Here is a 16,392-nt window from a genome sequence, read left to right on the forward strand (position 1 = left end):
AGAGAAAGTTCACTGGGTTTGTAATAGTGATTTCTACTTAATCAAAATTAGACAAATTAGTCACAATACAAGAACACATTTTAGAAATTTTAACAGTAAATCCCAGTGACCTCTTCCACTTCATGTCCGGTTAGGAAAATTAACAGGAGAAACACCAGTGTGAGATAATGAAGGAAGACACATTATATAAAGGTTGACAGTGGTACCTTCCTCTAGGAGCAAGTATTTGTGAATGTGAATAAACCTATAGAGACTTAAATAAGATATTTATTTTTCATCTTGAAAATGCTGGTGCATAGTAATCAGTGACTTTAGGTCCAGGCCTCCAAAATATTTTGTAGCATGGACCAGACTTTAGTATGTTGTCTTGTGAACCTGCTGTCCATCCATTTGTGACCACATAATTTCTGTGGCAATACAGCTGTTTCTTTTGTGGAAAATAATAGGAGAGTATATATTATAGTTGGTAACTGTCTTTTTAAAATAAGTTAGCAGCTGAAAAAAAAAACGCAAGCCAGCACCGTGTGACCACTTAGCTCTCCAACACTATCTGCCCGTGGTTCATGAGCCACTGTTTAGGAACCTTTCCAGTACGTCAATAGAGCTAAAGGTGCATTGGCAAGTAGTATGAAGAAAAAATCCCAATTGCTTCACATGAAAAAGGACTTCAGTGGTTGGTAGCAAAGCAAAACCATTTGCACGTTCAGCAATAACTTAACTCTTCATATAATTTTTAGCTGAATTACATTTGTTGTCCTTGAAAGTTAGACGTTAATATCACTGACTACATTTAGGTGTTGTACATAGGCCAAATGTACAGTCAGATCCTCTGTGACATTTCCCTTCAATCTTAATATGTGAAAATCACTGCTGGCTTCTATCTTTGCTGAACTAGGACTAAGTTGTTTGCTTATTTATTTTCTGTGGATTAGGGGGTGTGTGTGTGTGTGTATGTATATATATATTTACACATACAGTCTGTGGAGGTAACTACGTTCCCAGTTATCCCCGATCTCTTCAGCTTTGCATTAAAAGCATTTATCTTGAGTTGGAAAAATAAAAATGGTGGGCTTCCCAAACACCTTATACAAGGTATATCTGTCATGATATACCATGCAAATGGTAGGTCAAAATATATAATGATATAATGTATTATACCATTGGTGTGGTGCTTCCTGCTCTATGGAGTTGGCAGTAATACATTATGTGGTTTAATTTCAGATAATGTGACACTTCAAAATATGTGGATTTAGCACAGTTGATATGCTTATTTGGATATATTTTTAATCCCCATTGGCCTGAAAATGCTAGGGTGTTTGTTTGTTTGGTTGGTTGGTTTGGTTGGTTTTTTTGTTTTAAAGTGATTTGTTCAGACCGATGTTTGAAGTAATCTTTTTAAAGAGTAGTCTTGAGTGATAAAATGAGTTTCTATTTAACCCCATTTTATAATTCTTTTAGGATTTACTGGTTAATTATGACAGTTGACTGTGCTTGTAAATACAATCACTTAAATAATTTTATTTTGATAGGGTCAGCAGTTCCCCGCTTTACTCACAGATTCTAGTCTCTCCAGCCAAAGCGGTTCGGGCTCACAACAAGTCATACTGGTGAGCCATACTCCACATTCAACATCTACAAACTCTGATGAAATAACATATCAGGTAGATGTAGTTTATTTGTGTACTCTTATGTATAAAAACATGACTTTACTCAAATATGAAAATGATCCATTTGTCCTGAAGCAGAGAGTTTCATATAATTTTTTAACTTTGTCTTAAAGTAGCTTATTACAGAGGCTCTAGCTTTATAGTTAAGACTGGGTTGATTTTGCACTTAAAGCAGGGATTCAGGGTCTTTGTTAACTATGAAAAAATATCTGATATCTTCATGATAAGTATAGCACTTTTTGAGTATAGAATACATTTTATGGGAATTTCCAAGTAAATCTATTAACTAGTACAGGCTTTAAAATGGGTCCTTAAATAAAGTTGGTACTCCAACCTGTTCCGCCTCCCAGATCTTCCCCCTCCAACCTCCTCTGTGATTTTAATAACAGAATAATGCAGACTTTCCCATATAGTTGAAACTTGCTTAAATCTTGTGCATGGATTACATTTGAATAATTTTTAAAAGATTAATCGCAAGTTTTCTATCAATTCTGTATCAAATTACCATAAGGTGGGGGAAAAAAGAAAAAATATAATCTTTGAAAATTAATTTAATCATATGTGGAACCACAGCCATGAAAACACCATACTCATAATAGTGTGATAATTGTATGGCATCGGTACAGGGCAAGTAAAGGTTTAGTATCCCTGTCTGTGCATTGCCAATTCATAACATTAAGTTTAACCTTAACTCTTAATTTCTTGGCTTTATAATGATCGGTTTTGGGAGAATTACATCATCCCTGTAATGTACTGACTATGAATAACTATTATGAATTCTCATCCATAACTTCCATCTTGCCATTGCTTTTGTCTTAGAATTCATATAGATTTAGATTTTTAATATTGCAAATGACAAAAAACATAATTTATGCATGCAGTTTCTGCAGCTCCGTGCCTAATCACTGCTACAAGGTGCATAAGTTACGGTTTAAATTTGCTTTTGAATATTTGTAGTGTCCAAAATTCTGTTTTAAAAATGGATGCTTTAAAAATACAAATATTTATATCTCCTTTTTCTTTTCTTTTTTCAAACTAATCCTAGCCTTTTTGATATATGCATGATTTCCACCATCTCAGTGTGTCAAATATCTTTCATTGCCCTTTTCTCTTACCATGAGGTGACCAATATGAACACAAGAGTAACAGCAATTTACCTATTGTGTATAATACTCTTCTCTACTTTCCCTGTTCATACAGGTTACAGTAGCATCATGTTTGTTTTTATTTAACCATTGCTGACATCTTGGTTTTGCTGCCCACACTTCAGTCTTTTTTTGAGAGGTTACAGCTAATTTAGGACCCATTAGTGCATAAATTTGCAGTTTAAACTTTTCTTTTCAATGTGCTTTACATTGCACTTGACTTTAGTAAACTTAATCTACCATTTCTGTTTTCTAGTTTAGTTCTTATTGAAATTCTATACATCTTCTTTAGTCATGACTACCCTCAATAATTTCATGTACATTAATGTGTGCTGTCATGTTTGAGTTGTTTATATCATTCTAGAAATTACTGAATTTTTAAATAAGCTCTCAAGCAGCCTCAAGCTATTTCCTTAAAAAACGATGTGGGGTGAAATTTTTTAAAATGCCTAAGTAACTTAGGCATCTAAATCCAATTGAATTTTAATTGGACATAGGCACTTTTAACCATTTCACCTGTAGTGCCTAAATCCCTTTTGAAAATGGGCTTTTGACTTCTAAGTCACTAAAACATTTGAAAATTTTACTTGTGCTGAAGAAATAAAAGAAATGGAAAAGATCCTGTCACTTGCACAATCTACAGGTTTATAGGCATGTCGCTCCCTCATTTCCAAATCCTTTAAAAAATTGTGAATTTTGTTTGGTAAAAAGTGTAAGTGGCCTTTGCTAAAGAAAAAACAGAAACGGACTACACCAGAACTTTATGCACCTTCTCGCATCTGATACACATGTATTCTCAGAATTGCCATGGAATGTACACAAAATATCTAACCACCAGTGTTCTTTCTTTTCCAGAACATAAAGGTATGTATTGGTCAAGGTTAAAATTCCATTTCTATTACATAAATGCCTTTTTACTGAATTCTTCTAAGTGAGGCCTTACTCTCCTTATTTTGAAGTATGACAGAGTCATTCCCTCTTATCACCCCTATTGCTCATAGCCATTGAGCTGGTTAAGAGCTTTTTATATTACCAGTTCAAATGCTTTATTAAAAGTACATTCTATCTAGTGAGATGGAAAACAGTATTTCTAGCTATGCTTTGAGATGAAGGTCTTTGTTTTTTTGTCTATCCATTTTAATTATGTGCACTAACTTACAGATATATTGAAATGAAGCTCCATCTGGTACAAGTATCTCTGGCTCATGATCTGTAAAACCAATAAGCTAACACATGTAAATGCTAGCCCTATAACTTGTTTTAGTGGATCATATTGCACTTTAGAAAATGGTTACATCACAAATACAGTCAGACTAAATATATTATCACTCTTTTCTTCCAGTTCTTTTTACAAAGAGCATTCGTCTCTTGCAGAAACTCCTTGTGTATTACATAGTGAGGGGGAAAAAATCACTCTCACTAAATTAGTTATTTCTTCTGTAAATCATGCAAGCCAGACCTATGGAAAAAAATCTGTTAGGTAAAAATAGACAGATGGATATTGTTATCAAATAGATGACACATTACTTTTTCTAATGTTCATAATTATCAGTTTTTATTCTTAGATAAGGTATACTTTGGTTTCAAAACATTGATAAACCTGAATCTCCTTGGTTACTCTCTAAAAGGCAATTAACTTTTTCTCCCTTGCAAACAGTCCTTACCTGCTTTACACTTAAAAAATCTTAAAAATCATCTTACCATTTGAGGAATAGACTAGCTGCATTCAAGAAACTGGACAGAGAACAAGCTTTTCATATTGTAGTTAGCTTAATAACATCTGTGATGCAATCCATTTTTTAAAAGAATAAAGTACTTATGCACTTGCTTAATTTTAAGCACTTGAGTAGTCCCACAGGTATTAGTGAGACAATTTATGGGCTTAATGTTAAGCATGTGAGTAAAGATTTGCAAAATTGAGGGCTTATTCTGAGAACGTTGGTGGTACTCGTCACATTAATCCAGAAAACATCACAGAAAATGTTTGTTCTGGTGCACATCATCCCCCCTAATGTGTGAAAAATGGGGTTTGTGGCTTTGTCTAGATGAGGAAATTTCAGTGGTTGAGTTTAGATCCTGATTATTTAAAATGTTTTAGCTAACCCAGACCTAATATCGACCTCTTCCCTAGTCTAGACACAGGTTAACACCTTTTACTGTGGTTTAGCAGGCTCAGTTTCAGTCTAGACTTTCCTCTATGGACTAAACAGATTGAATCTCGCCTTTACATTTGGCCATCGAGCTTCTTTCAAAGCCCTAAAAACACTTATGTACTGGTTAGTAATAAAAGAATTACACTGAAATATTTTAAAATGATAAGGAAATTTTTATTGGGTATTGAATTTCTCACAGTTACAGTATGATTACAGTAAAAATGCTGTCTGACTCTCAATGCTTTGAGTTTATGCAAGGGAAGGACTACATGTAACAGTCTCCACTTAAATTATTAATTCCTTTAAAATAGCAGATCGTTAAGAATGGTGATCTAGGCTCTAGTATCCCAGACAACATAGAGGAGAGCTTAGGAGTTGTTCAAAACCACTTACCCAATTCTGCTTTTGTATTGTCTAGAACTATGGTAGAATATTTGGATTCTGTTGTGTCTCATACAATCTGGCCTTCCTCCCTTCCACTCTCATTGGGCTTGCCATTGGTCCACTGGTAGCACCTGGTGTTATTTACCCACTTTTTTTTCAAGTATCTATGCAGAAAAGTTAATTTTGTGTAACACTTCCATCAATCAGTTATTGTGGAGCTTTCCCTTGTGTGCAAAGATTGTAGGAAGTTTGAATGCTTTGGCAGTAAACTCCAGGCTTAAGCCCGAAGTACTCTGGTTTCTGCTAGCTCTGCCTCCCATCAGTAGCTAGATGCAGCAATTTCAAGTTCTCCTGGAGCTTTCCTCTTTTAATTCCTCATAAAGTAGCAGAGACATTTCCCTTTGTTTATCCTTCTTGACCTTGCCCTCTCATTTTGGGAAGTAGTTTCTCCATTTTCCTAAGCTTTCAGAAACTACTCAGTAAAAAATGCTGCTTGACAAGTAGGCTGTCCCCATACAGCACCACGCTCAAGCAGTTGAAAAAGCATTGTTTTTAGAATAAAAAGTATGAAGGAGTACTGTGCCATTTGGTTTCAGAGTAACAGCCGTGTTAGTCTGTATTCGCAAAAAGAGAAGGAGTACTTGTGGCACCTTAGAGACTAACCAATTTATTTGAGCATGAGCTTTCGTGAGCTACAGCTCACTTCATCGGATGCCATTTGGATTTCACCTCTTGTTCTGAGATTAACATAAAGCATGGACTTGGGAGTAATGTCTTATACATCCAAGAAGAAGTTCTTTCCTTGCCACGAGTGGTCTTTGGAATCCCACAAGAAAGGTTTTTAAAAGTAACCAAAAAATGAGCAGCAAGAGGCTGGACCACAGCCAAAAACAACTTTGATTTGTATCAGTGGGTGGCAGTGTTGTTAATCCTCTTTGTCATACACTTTTAAAAAAGAGGAGGAAAAAGTTAGAGTAATACTTATCTTTCAGATCTAGGCAGAAAAGACTGTTCCATTTCATTATTACTTTGAAGAGATAATCAAATCTTAAAGAAATCTGTATAGAGCAAAACAGTAAACTGCCAAATAAGGAGAATGTGGGTCAAAACTGGAATAGTTTAGAGGTTGTGATCCTTATCGTTAAGGTTGTCAATGGCCTGGACCCATCGACACCTGATATCTGCCTTTCTCTCTCTGTGTCTAAGATATTCCATTAAAATCTGTTTCACCGGAGACAATAGATTTGTCTGAGGTTGGGGAAAGGTGTGTGTGGCAAAATCTCATTTCTTGTTCACAGCTAGCTTCCCCAGTCCCCACCACTGGGACATTGCACCCATCCAGAGTTTATCGACTACTGCTGCCATCTTTCCTATCTCTGAAGAGTTCAGGGGACAGGATGAAAGGACTTGAGGAGCATATCTCTGCAGCTTCCTTATCCTCCTCGATGGTGTCATGCCATCTTTCAATGGTGACAATTTTAGTTATCATCAGTCTCTGGAGATACCCTCTCAGCTGTGTCTTAGTGAATTCATCATTTAGTGGGCTGCTCTTTGAGTGATTGAGCACTTCATTATCCCTTTGATTGTCTCATTCTCTGCATATTGATTCATCAGTTAATCACTTGATTTTCCATATTTTTAACTGTTTCATTGCTCTCAATTTTCTTCATAATAAATTGTCACCTAATAATTTTTGCATGAATTCATTACCCCAGTTGATTGATACAATGGATTTCATTGCTCTAACTTTTCTGCTGTTCATGTGATTTTTCCTACCACACACACATTTTTAATTGCTTCACTACTTATTTGATTTTTGACTTCTAGCAGCCATGCTCATCGTAGTTGTCCTCCATTACTTTGTTCCTGACACCCTCTTGTTCCACCCTATCTTCCCTTCTCACTGCCCTACATCACAATTTCTCTTTCCATTCTTTTTTCTCCTTTCACTCATTGCCAGGTTCACCTCACAGCCTCGTTGCAACTGCATGACATTCTACATCTCGCTGCTGCCATCATCCCATAATGCCACTCTTTTTGCATCAAGTAACATCTCACCCAACCTTGCCCCTGTCTACATCGCCCCTTGTTCCTCACCAACCACACCTTGCTCTGTCACCCTTCCTGTCCCTTTGGGTCCCATACGCTTCCAATTTCATTACTAAGACCACTATTCTTCTCTTCCCTTTTTCACTCCTCTACAAAAGAATACCACAGTCCTGTCCACTTCCTACTCCCCACATCCCTAACCTTTGAAGTTGTGTTCTAATATGGGCATTTTAATTCTCTCTCTCCAAACTGTATATCCTACCCAAAGAACGATACTCAGGGTGTCAGATTCCTCCTCTTCCTGCAGACGGTCTCTCCATTCTCTCCCATTTCTCTTTCAAGTAGCACTCATCAGACTTTATTCTTCCTTCAGCTACTTACAGCTCTTGTCTACTGCCCCGATGCTTCCCCTAATGCCTTATTCCCTGATTTTGATGCCTACCTTTCCCCCCATCTCAATCTCCAGTCATCTTTAGTGACTTCAGTTTCCATGTTGATATTCCATTTGATCCATGACCTGACCTGACCACCTCTTTGCCCTTTGTGATCTTGAACTATGGATCAACTCTCCCACTTGCCAAAATGGCCACTCACTTGACTTGGTTTCACCAAAATCTACTTTATTTCTGACATTCTCTCTCTCTCTCCCTCCAAATTACTACCCCTGCACTATCTTCCCTAGTGATAAATAGATTGGGGGAGGTAGGGGGAATAGGACAACATGAGGAATGGAAAATCTCTTACCCAATATTTTTGATTAATGTCTTTTTCAATATGGACTCTCCCAAGTCTAGCAATTGACTACATCTCATTTTTTTCCTATACGCTTTCAAGGATAGTTTGTGTACATACAGTAGTTCACAAAAAAGATAATTCACAATTAAATATTTAATCTGAGTTATTGTTTATGGCTTTGAAAATACTCTCCTGGTGGGAAGCCAAGTAGTGGGGTATAAACCTGGAGTTTTCAGGCACAATGCTTGAACTCCCTCTGGTCTTTGCTCACACAGAGGGAGTTCACAGTGAAGGATTGATAGGGAGGGACATAAATCAAAGGAAATTATCCTGTAAGTCAATTTATATATTTTGGAACCTCTTAGTGACACCTTAGGAAGCAGCCATCATTTACTTTGTCCTTTTTCTTTCCAGTACTGAGTATGTGGTTTTACAATCCCTTCTACATAAAGAATATTGTGAATTAGATCTCCATAGACTTGACTGCATGCACACCATGTACCCCATGTACCCTTAATACCACAATATATTGTCTGTTTATTTTCAGATATTGAATGTATCTAGCAAATCTTCCATTTAAAAAAATTGCCAGAGGCATAGGAGGAATGGTCAAACACAAATTTATATTTACCCCTAATCTCGTTCTGTTCTTTTTATTTATTTTTGGAGCCCAGCTCATGTGATTCATTTGAAAATACATAGATCAGATTAGAGTACATAACAAAAATAATTCTGTTGGTTTTTGAGAGTGTCATCCTCCAATTTTGAATGTATAATCATGTTTTATAAATTGTTACAGGTGGCTGAGGTTTCTTCTAACCTGACTAAGGGCAGTCAAGTAGAAAAAGAGGGCCGTGTACACCAATGTTTTGAATGTAGTGAGACCTTTTCTTCAGCCACGATGTTAATGCACCACAGTAAAGAGGTTCATGGCAAGGAGAGAATTCATGTGTGCCATGTTTGCAATAAAGCCTTCAAACGGGCAACACATCTCAAGGTACTTGGTAATAACTTAATTCCCAGTTAATATGTTCACTCATTCTTTTGCTTTAGAATTTTAGTTATGTAAATGAATTAAAGATACTTGTCATCTGCTTAATCTTTCCTTTTTGGTATTAGGCCTTAGGGCATGCATCACATGAGCATTTTTGTGCAAAAATACCTCACTCTCACTCGCTCTCGCTGTAGCAATAGATATATCTTTTTGTACTGCAGATCTCTACTGAAATACTTAATAAAAGACAGTACTCTGGAATTTAAATAATAGTGCCCTAGTATTATTAAAAATACCAAAACAAATATATTTGTGAGGAAATATATTGTTTTGCATTTTCAAATAGAATATTAATTCAATATTTCAGTTTTCTGATGGTGTTTAACTCTGTAGATGAAATGTACTGAAACAGAAATTAACTTTAACTCTGCAAATCTAATGCATGCCATCTCCATTAGTCCTGACTTCTGGGAGTCTCCTCTCTTTGCAGAATATGGAGACTGGTGAGACTTGTGGCTTAGTACCCACGTCCATTTGACTTCTGGTTGTTCTGCCTTCTGCATCAGGGCAGATAGCAAGTGTGAAAGCTCCTGCTTTCCAAAGTTTTCTTTTTTTAACTTCCTTATTTTGTTACTATTGTCTTAGTGTTTTTTCAGAATTTCTGGAAAGAGTGAGCAGTCTTACAGTATTTGGACTTTACAGGAAGGAGTAAATATTATTTTACTTTGGAGTTTTCTAATTATTATTCTCAGAGTGCTCCTTTGCCGTTCCTTTGCCACTCCCTTTCACTACTGCATGTGGCTAGGTAAACAAATACTCCCCTAAAAGGCAAAAATTCATCTCTGAAGCTCCCCTCCTTTCCTCGGCAAACAGTGAGCTCTGCCAGACTTACTCTCGGTCCACAGATGACCTTCGTAAAAAACTCATGGCATATAAATAATATTCCAGCAAAATTCCAACACAGCAAGAATTTTTCAGCAGCAAGCATGGAGCATTCATTACAGGTATCAGGAAGGCTACATCTACAAAATTGCTGTACTTCTGATGTAGATGATCGTTCTACATTTCAGATTGAGGTAAATGCCAATACCTCCCTTTCTACAAGAACAGCTCTTCTTTAAGGTAACTTTACCAAAATTCATGCAGTCTCTACTTTGGTACTAAAGAGGGTTCTCTCCAGCCTGTGCAAACAGGCAGACGTGCTGTCAAACATGCAAGATTGTCAAGATGATCATATTTAAATAGATTTTTCTTTCCTCGGAAGTAGATGAGGAAAAGAAACTGTATTGTTACTAGCTTAACTTTTTTTTAAAGGCACTCCATTCTCAAACACAAGGCATGGACCTTCGCAAAAAGCTGAGCAATGTCAAAAGGAAGAAACCTTGAAATAAAAATCTAAGAACAAAAAACTTGAGATTACACTACTCATCAGGCTTATTTCTAGAAAAAACAGCTCTTTTTTTATCAAAATTTGAAAAGAAGGAACACGACATGCAGGAAAGACTATTAACCCCTGCCTATTTTGTTACCCTGTGCAGAAATGCAGGGTATTCAGCCAGGTAAAGGTAAGCAAACCTGCCATGTCAAAATTCTCTGGAGAATATAATTAGGTAAGTGACACTGTCTCACTTAAAACCAAGAGGATTTGTAAACACCTAATGAGACTTTATGAAATTCTATTGGTCTGAAGGGGAATCTGACCCTGATCTCAAAGGCAGATGCAGAAATGGCTTCTTTGAAAGCTCACTTTGCAGCAGAATTTTGAATCTGTCACTGTCTTGATGCAAGCACCTGTGGCACACATTTGATCTGCTAGAGCAGTGGTTCGCAAACTTGTTCCGCCGCTTGTGCAGGGAAAACTCCTGGTGGGCCGGGCCAGTTTGTTTTTACCTGCCGAGTCCGCAGGTTCGGCCAATCGTGGCTCCCAGTGCCGCCGGTCGCTGCTCCAGGCTAATGGGAACTGCTGGAAGCGGCGCGGGCCGAAGGACATACCCTGTCAAGTTCCCTGTCAAATTCTTCTAAGAAACACAGGGAAAGAGTTCAATCCCAGCTACAGGATGTAGTTCTTTAGCCCTGTTCTCATCAACATATTCCAAAAGAAGTATGGAAACCAATAAAAAGATGGTCCTGGAGCAGAAACACTGGAGGTAAATACCTGGAACAGAAACACTAGAGGTCCTCCTCATTTGGTGACTGGCAAAAAAAAGAACTGCATGTCAGTAAAAGCCCTGGGAGGCAATCCAGTTTGGCAGCCTCAACAAACAAGACAAATCCTGTGCTGCAGTGAGGGTTCCCTCATCGATTAGTTTAAACTTCACTCTCTTTTTTTCATAATCATTCCCTCTCTCAATGCTGGTAAACATCAAACTATCAAAAAAACCCTGTTTTTTCTCTGAATTGGGGCCAAAGGAACTGTTGCATTACCAGAAAGGTTCTACAGTGACTTCATGGTAAAAAAACAGATCCTGAAATGAGGGTGTAACTAGACCAGAAACATCACAACAAATATGAAGAAATCCAGATTCAGAATGGAAATGTTAACAGCTGCGTTCTCCTCAGGAGACTATTTCCCCATGTAAGAGTGGGTAAATATATACCTGCACGTTTGGATTTGCTGTTACCATTGCAAGTTTCTCTGTTTACGTATAGATAAGACACTACTTCCAGTTTATGTATAGATAAGACACCACTTCCAGTTTAGAACACTTCCAATTAGCCTGTTAACTCCCAAGATTGTCACAAAACCAGTAGGGAGGTGGTCATCAAGCACCCATCTGTCAGCTATTTCTGGACAACATACTGATAAGAGTCAGATCTCCATTATAGCAACGTAGCAAACCCAAATAGTTCTCTTGGAACAGGGTTACATTATGAACCTGAAATATACTGAATTGAATTTCAGAGAATGCTACCTAGGAAAGAAATACCCCCTATGTGTCTGGGACAATTGTTTTAACCCAGGAATTAAATTCCAAGATAAAACCATGTAGATTCAAAGAGATCCAATCCCAGCAGTTCAGGGTACATTGTCTGTTACCACTGGTGTCATGTATTGGGATCCTGCCTGGGCAAGGCTGTATATGACACCACTCCAAGTATTTGACCTCAGTGTAAAACAATGAGGAACAGTGGTCAGCAAATTGGTCCTGAGTTCCCTCCATTTGGTGGAAGACATAAAGAATGCACATAGTTGCCTCTTGCAAGGCCATATTGCAAGGTGATCAAAGCCAATGTGAGCCTATGTCCAACAATTTACAACCCAGGGGTATTGGCCAGAACAGGAAAAAAACTAAGCATGACTTTGGAGTTAAAAACAGAAAAACTAACATTTGAACACAAAGGGGTGGGGGCATCTAATCAGTCGGGCAACACCACAACAATAGTATATCTACATAGCCAGGGAAAAGCAAGGAGTTGGCCTCTGAAAATGAAACACTAGAAACAGTCCAGCAGATACAGTAAAATAGATTTTCATAAGATTCCTGCACATCAAAAGGCTACCTGGTTTGCTGCTGGAGGAGAGAGACCTCAGAATGGGCCCTGAACAAAATAGTATTCCAAATAAAAACCAGAAAAATTTTGGGGATACCATAAGTGGATTTATTCACCCATGGAAGTACAGCCAACTCATACGTTTTTGAGCGAGAGATCTCAGACGTGTGGGGGCAGATGCCTAGCTCTGCAAGTGGCCCAGACCATCTTTGTACAAAGGCTTACAAGGGAAAGTATAAGAAAATCTTAGATCACCTCTAAGCAACTAATTCTTTTAAGAGATCACATCCAATTCTGTTAAGTAAATATCAGCATCTTAAGTGTAGAAATCCCCTGCTACACCTGAAGAGAGGTGAAACTGCTACCTGACTATCTCTATAGATATAAAGATGCCACATAGCGTCCAAATGCCTGTTTTTGTCAGGGAGGCTAACCCATTATGATAAACTACCTGAGATTATATCTTTAGTAGTCATTCTTATAGCTCACTACTCAGAAGTCATGGGACTAATTAAGATGCGATGGGCTGGAAATTAAAATGTTTTATGTAATTTTTTTCTGCTGAACAGCATCTTCACTAGTCCATTCTCCCTAGTTGGCTAAGGTTTAGTCCAGTTATATAGCTGTTTTGAATGTTTCAAGGAGTGTTAATTAAGGGTTGTTAATTTCATAGGTTCGTAGATTCCAAGGCCAAAAAATACCATTGTGATCATCTAGTCTGACCTGCTCCATAACATAGGCCCAAACTGCCTCCAAATAATCTTCAGAGCATATATTTTAGAAAAACATCCAATCTTGATTTTAAAAGTGTTAGTGATGGAGAATCCATCATGACCCTTGGTAAATTGCTCCAATGGTTACTCTCACTGTTAAAAATGTATGCTTTATTTATTTGTCTAGCTTCAACTTCCAGCCATTGAATCGGGTTATACTTTTGTCTGCCAGACTGTGAAGATACCATTATTAAATATTTTTTCTCCATTTAGGTACATATAGACTGTAATCAAGTCACTCCTTTATCTTCTCTTTGATTGAGCCCCTTAAGTGTGTCACTATAAGGCATGTGTTCTAAACATCTAATCATTCTTGTGGCTCTTCTCTGAACCTCTCCAATTTGTCAACATCCTTCTTCCTATTTTATGAATCAAGTTTATTGTTTTGGAAGCATTCATCTAGTGGCCGAGTGGAATGGGCATGGCAAAGTAGATATTGTTGTTAAGCAACAAATTTCTGCTGTCTCCAAATTCTGCAGAAGACCGGACTATTCTCCAGATTGTGTAAAAGTCCTGCAGATGCTATCTAACAGAGACAAAATTATCGAATATGATTTTTTCTATCCTTTATAGCAGGAGCTTAACCATTGTATGGCCAGTTAGTTGTCATCATATTTAGTGGATTATGTAATTTGAGGAACCGGAGCTTCCAGGTGTGCAAAATGATTAATTATCTCTGATGTTATTTAATGTGCCTGCATGGCCATGCACATACAGCATCAGGGAAGAATTAAAAGGATGAGTCATGTGGGATCAAATAGCACTATGTAAAAAATGAATTCTTGCAAATGATTGTGTCCTACAAAGTTTTGTTTGCTTGTATCTGAGGACAGAATTTGACATTATATCGAACACTACAAGAACCCCAGAAGCTGAATCTGTTAGAAACTCTTTTTGTGGTCTCTAGATGTAAATAGTGAGGAAGAAAGGGATTTGGTTAAAGAAAACATAGAAACAATTTCAAGGAACAGTATCACACAAATAGATGGCTTTATTTTGCTTTAGATGTCTAATATGTACAAGATTACCCCATATGTTCAGTGTTCAGTTAACACGCAAAGCAATGAAAAATTCCACCATTTGCAGTGTATTTCAGAGGCACCTATTGGAAACACCATTAATAACTACAGTGAACCAAATATTGAAGCCTAAAATCTCATTTGCTCGAAAACATGCCTTCTGTGTGTGAGAAAAAGACTTCTCAAATGCCAGATGAATGCTTAGCCTGTTAACTGTGATAACAAAAATATATAAACTACATGGAATGACAAAGAAAATCTTCTTACATCATTCAACAATTACTCAGATTTCATTTAGAAAATGACCTCCGCCATTTTTAAAGAACAATATATCAGCTTCCATCTTCTTCACTCTGTTATTTCGATTGATGACTAAAGTCCTCTGCTATTGGCCCAAAAATGTAAATAAACATGTTTTTTAAAAAATGAATTTATAAAGCCATTTCCTCTTCCATATTTTGATTAGGAGCACATGCAAACCCATCAGGCTGGACCTTCACTAAGTTCCCAGAAGCCACGAGTGTTTAAATGTGATACTTGTGAAAAGGCTTTTGCTAAGCCAAGTCAGCTGGAGAGGCATAGCCGCATCCACACAGGTAATAACTACATTGTGCCTGCTCTTGCTATTTTATTGTGGATCTTGTGATATTTTGTTTTCCTTAAAGCTGCTCCTGGATTCATGTGTATATATAAGAATATCAGCTTTCATAAATAATAATAAAAAAGCTTCTAGGTCTCAGGATTGTGGGGGAAAAAGCTAGAACCCTTAAAATCTGAAAACAGCAAAAAGCAAAGAAAAAGAACCCAGTACTTACTATTTTAAAGTTCTCATGAGTTTTTCCCTTTTATGTAAATGGTATTTTGTCAGTTGCTGGTACATGCTAATAGAGACATATCAGTAAAGCATTACTTAAATATAAGGGTTTTAAAAAATTGGACTTGATTTTTCTAAGGCACGTAGGTGAACATTTACATGCATGCAGTTGTCTGTTGTCTTTGCATGGCTGCCAGTGGTGGAGCACACACAAAGTCGGCACTGTCTGCCTATAGGAATTCAGTCCTATGAATTATACTGCATTGTCATTCAAAGATTACTTGTTTTCTCAAACTTAATACTAGTGTCTTACTCTGTGATGGATTGTTTTCCAAGACCATAGTGGCAGTAAGTACATGATTTCTATTATATAGCTTGTACTATATTTTCCAAGAAAATACTTACACTAATTATTTTAATTTAGTATGTGCAACCTGTGACTCAGGTTCCTGCTACAAGAGGCAGGTTGGAGGAACCACACTTACAGCTGTCTCACACTGCCTGCTCTACCTTAGAGCTTGTCTTCACTATTGCACTAAATTGGCAGCACCTCAACGACAGGCAGAAGCTATGTCAATGGAAGAGCATCTCCCACAGACATAGTGCGGTGTAGACACTGTGTTAAGTAGATGTAAGTTACGTCGCTCAGTAGGGTGTTTTGGTTTTTTTACGTAGAATTAAGTGGTAGTGTAGACAAGGCCTTACAGTCAGCTCTGGCATGAGCTCTGAGAAGCTGCTGTCTTTTCTCCACTACCCATTGCTCAGCATCAGTCCAGCTGGCTGTTGGATTGCAGAAACAGGGAAGTAAGTTACTAACTGGCTACTCAGTGTCCTGCTTCCCTGTTGGGCTGTGGGAGGCCCAAGGATGTCCGGGCAGAAGCTTGATTTGCTGTGTCCAAGCAGAGGGGAGCTCCTAGCAAAGGATGGCTCCTTTCCTCTACACAGCTAGATACCCAGGGTAGCCAAGGACAGAGGAAAAAGGAGGAGAAGCTGAGAAACAACCTCTAGTTATAGCTCCCCAATTTGCTCTCTCTAATTTGCATTAGGTGATCAGGTGACAGCAGTTCCCTAGAGATGATGGCACTACCTGAGGGACAGCCAGAGTGCAGGCTTCAGTCACACTCTCCTTGCTCTCAGCAGGCTCCTCTGCACAAGAGACTGCAGGGA

General features: G+C 37.8%; 1 protein-coding gene across 6 annotated transcripts in view; it reads left to right on the top strand.

Annotated features, from left to right (window-relative positions):
- Positions 1-16,392, top strand: part of ZNF236 (zinc finger protein 236) — a 199,259-nt gene that overhangs the window by 152,749 nt on the left and 30,118 nt on the right. For all 6 annotated transcript variants that reach the window (XR_007355241.2, XM_048840075.2, XM_048840076.2 and 3 more), the window contains 3 exons: positions 1,530-1,661; positions 8,933-9,130; positions 14,878-15,007. Coding sequence is in view for 5 of the 6 variants with exons in the window: in XM_048840075.2 (XP_048696032.1) it covers positions 1,530-1,661; positions 8,933-9,130; positions 14,878-15,007 (460 nt within the window). In the remaining variant the exon portion in view is untranslated. The remainder of the gene's footprint in view (positions 1-1,529; positions 1,662-8,932; positions 9,131-14,877; positions 15,008-16,392) is intronic.

This window comes from Caretta caretta, chromosome 2, assembly GCF_965140235.1.
Source record: "Caretta caretta isolate rCarCar2 chromosome 2, rCarCar1.hap1, whole genome shotgun sequence".
NCBI classification, from domain to species: Eukaryota; Metazoa; Chordata; order Testudines; family Cheloniidae; genus Caretta; species Caretta caretta.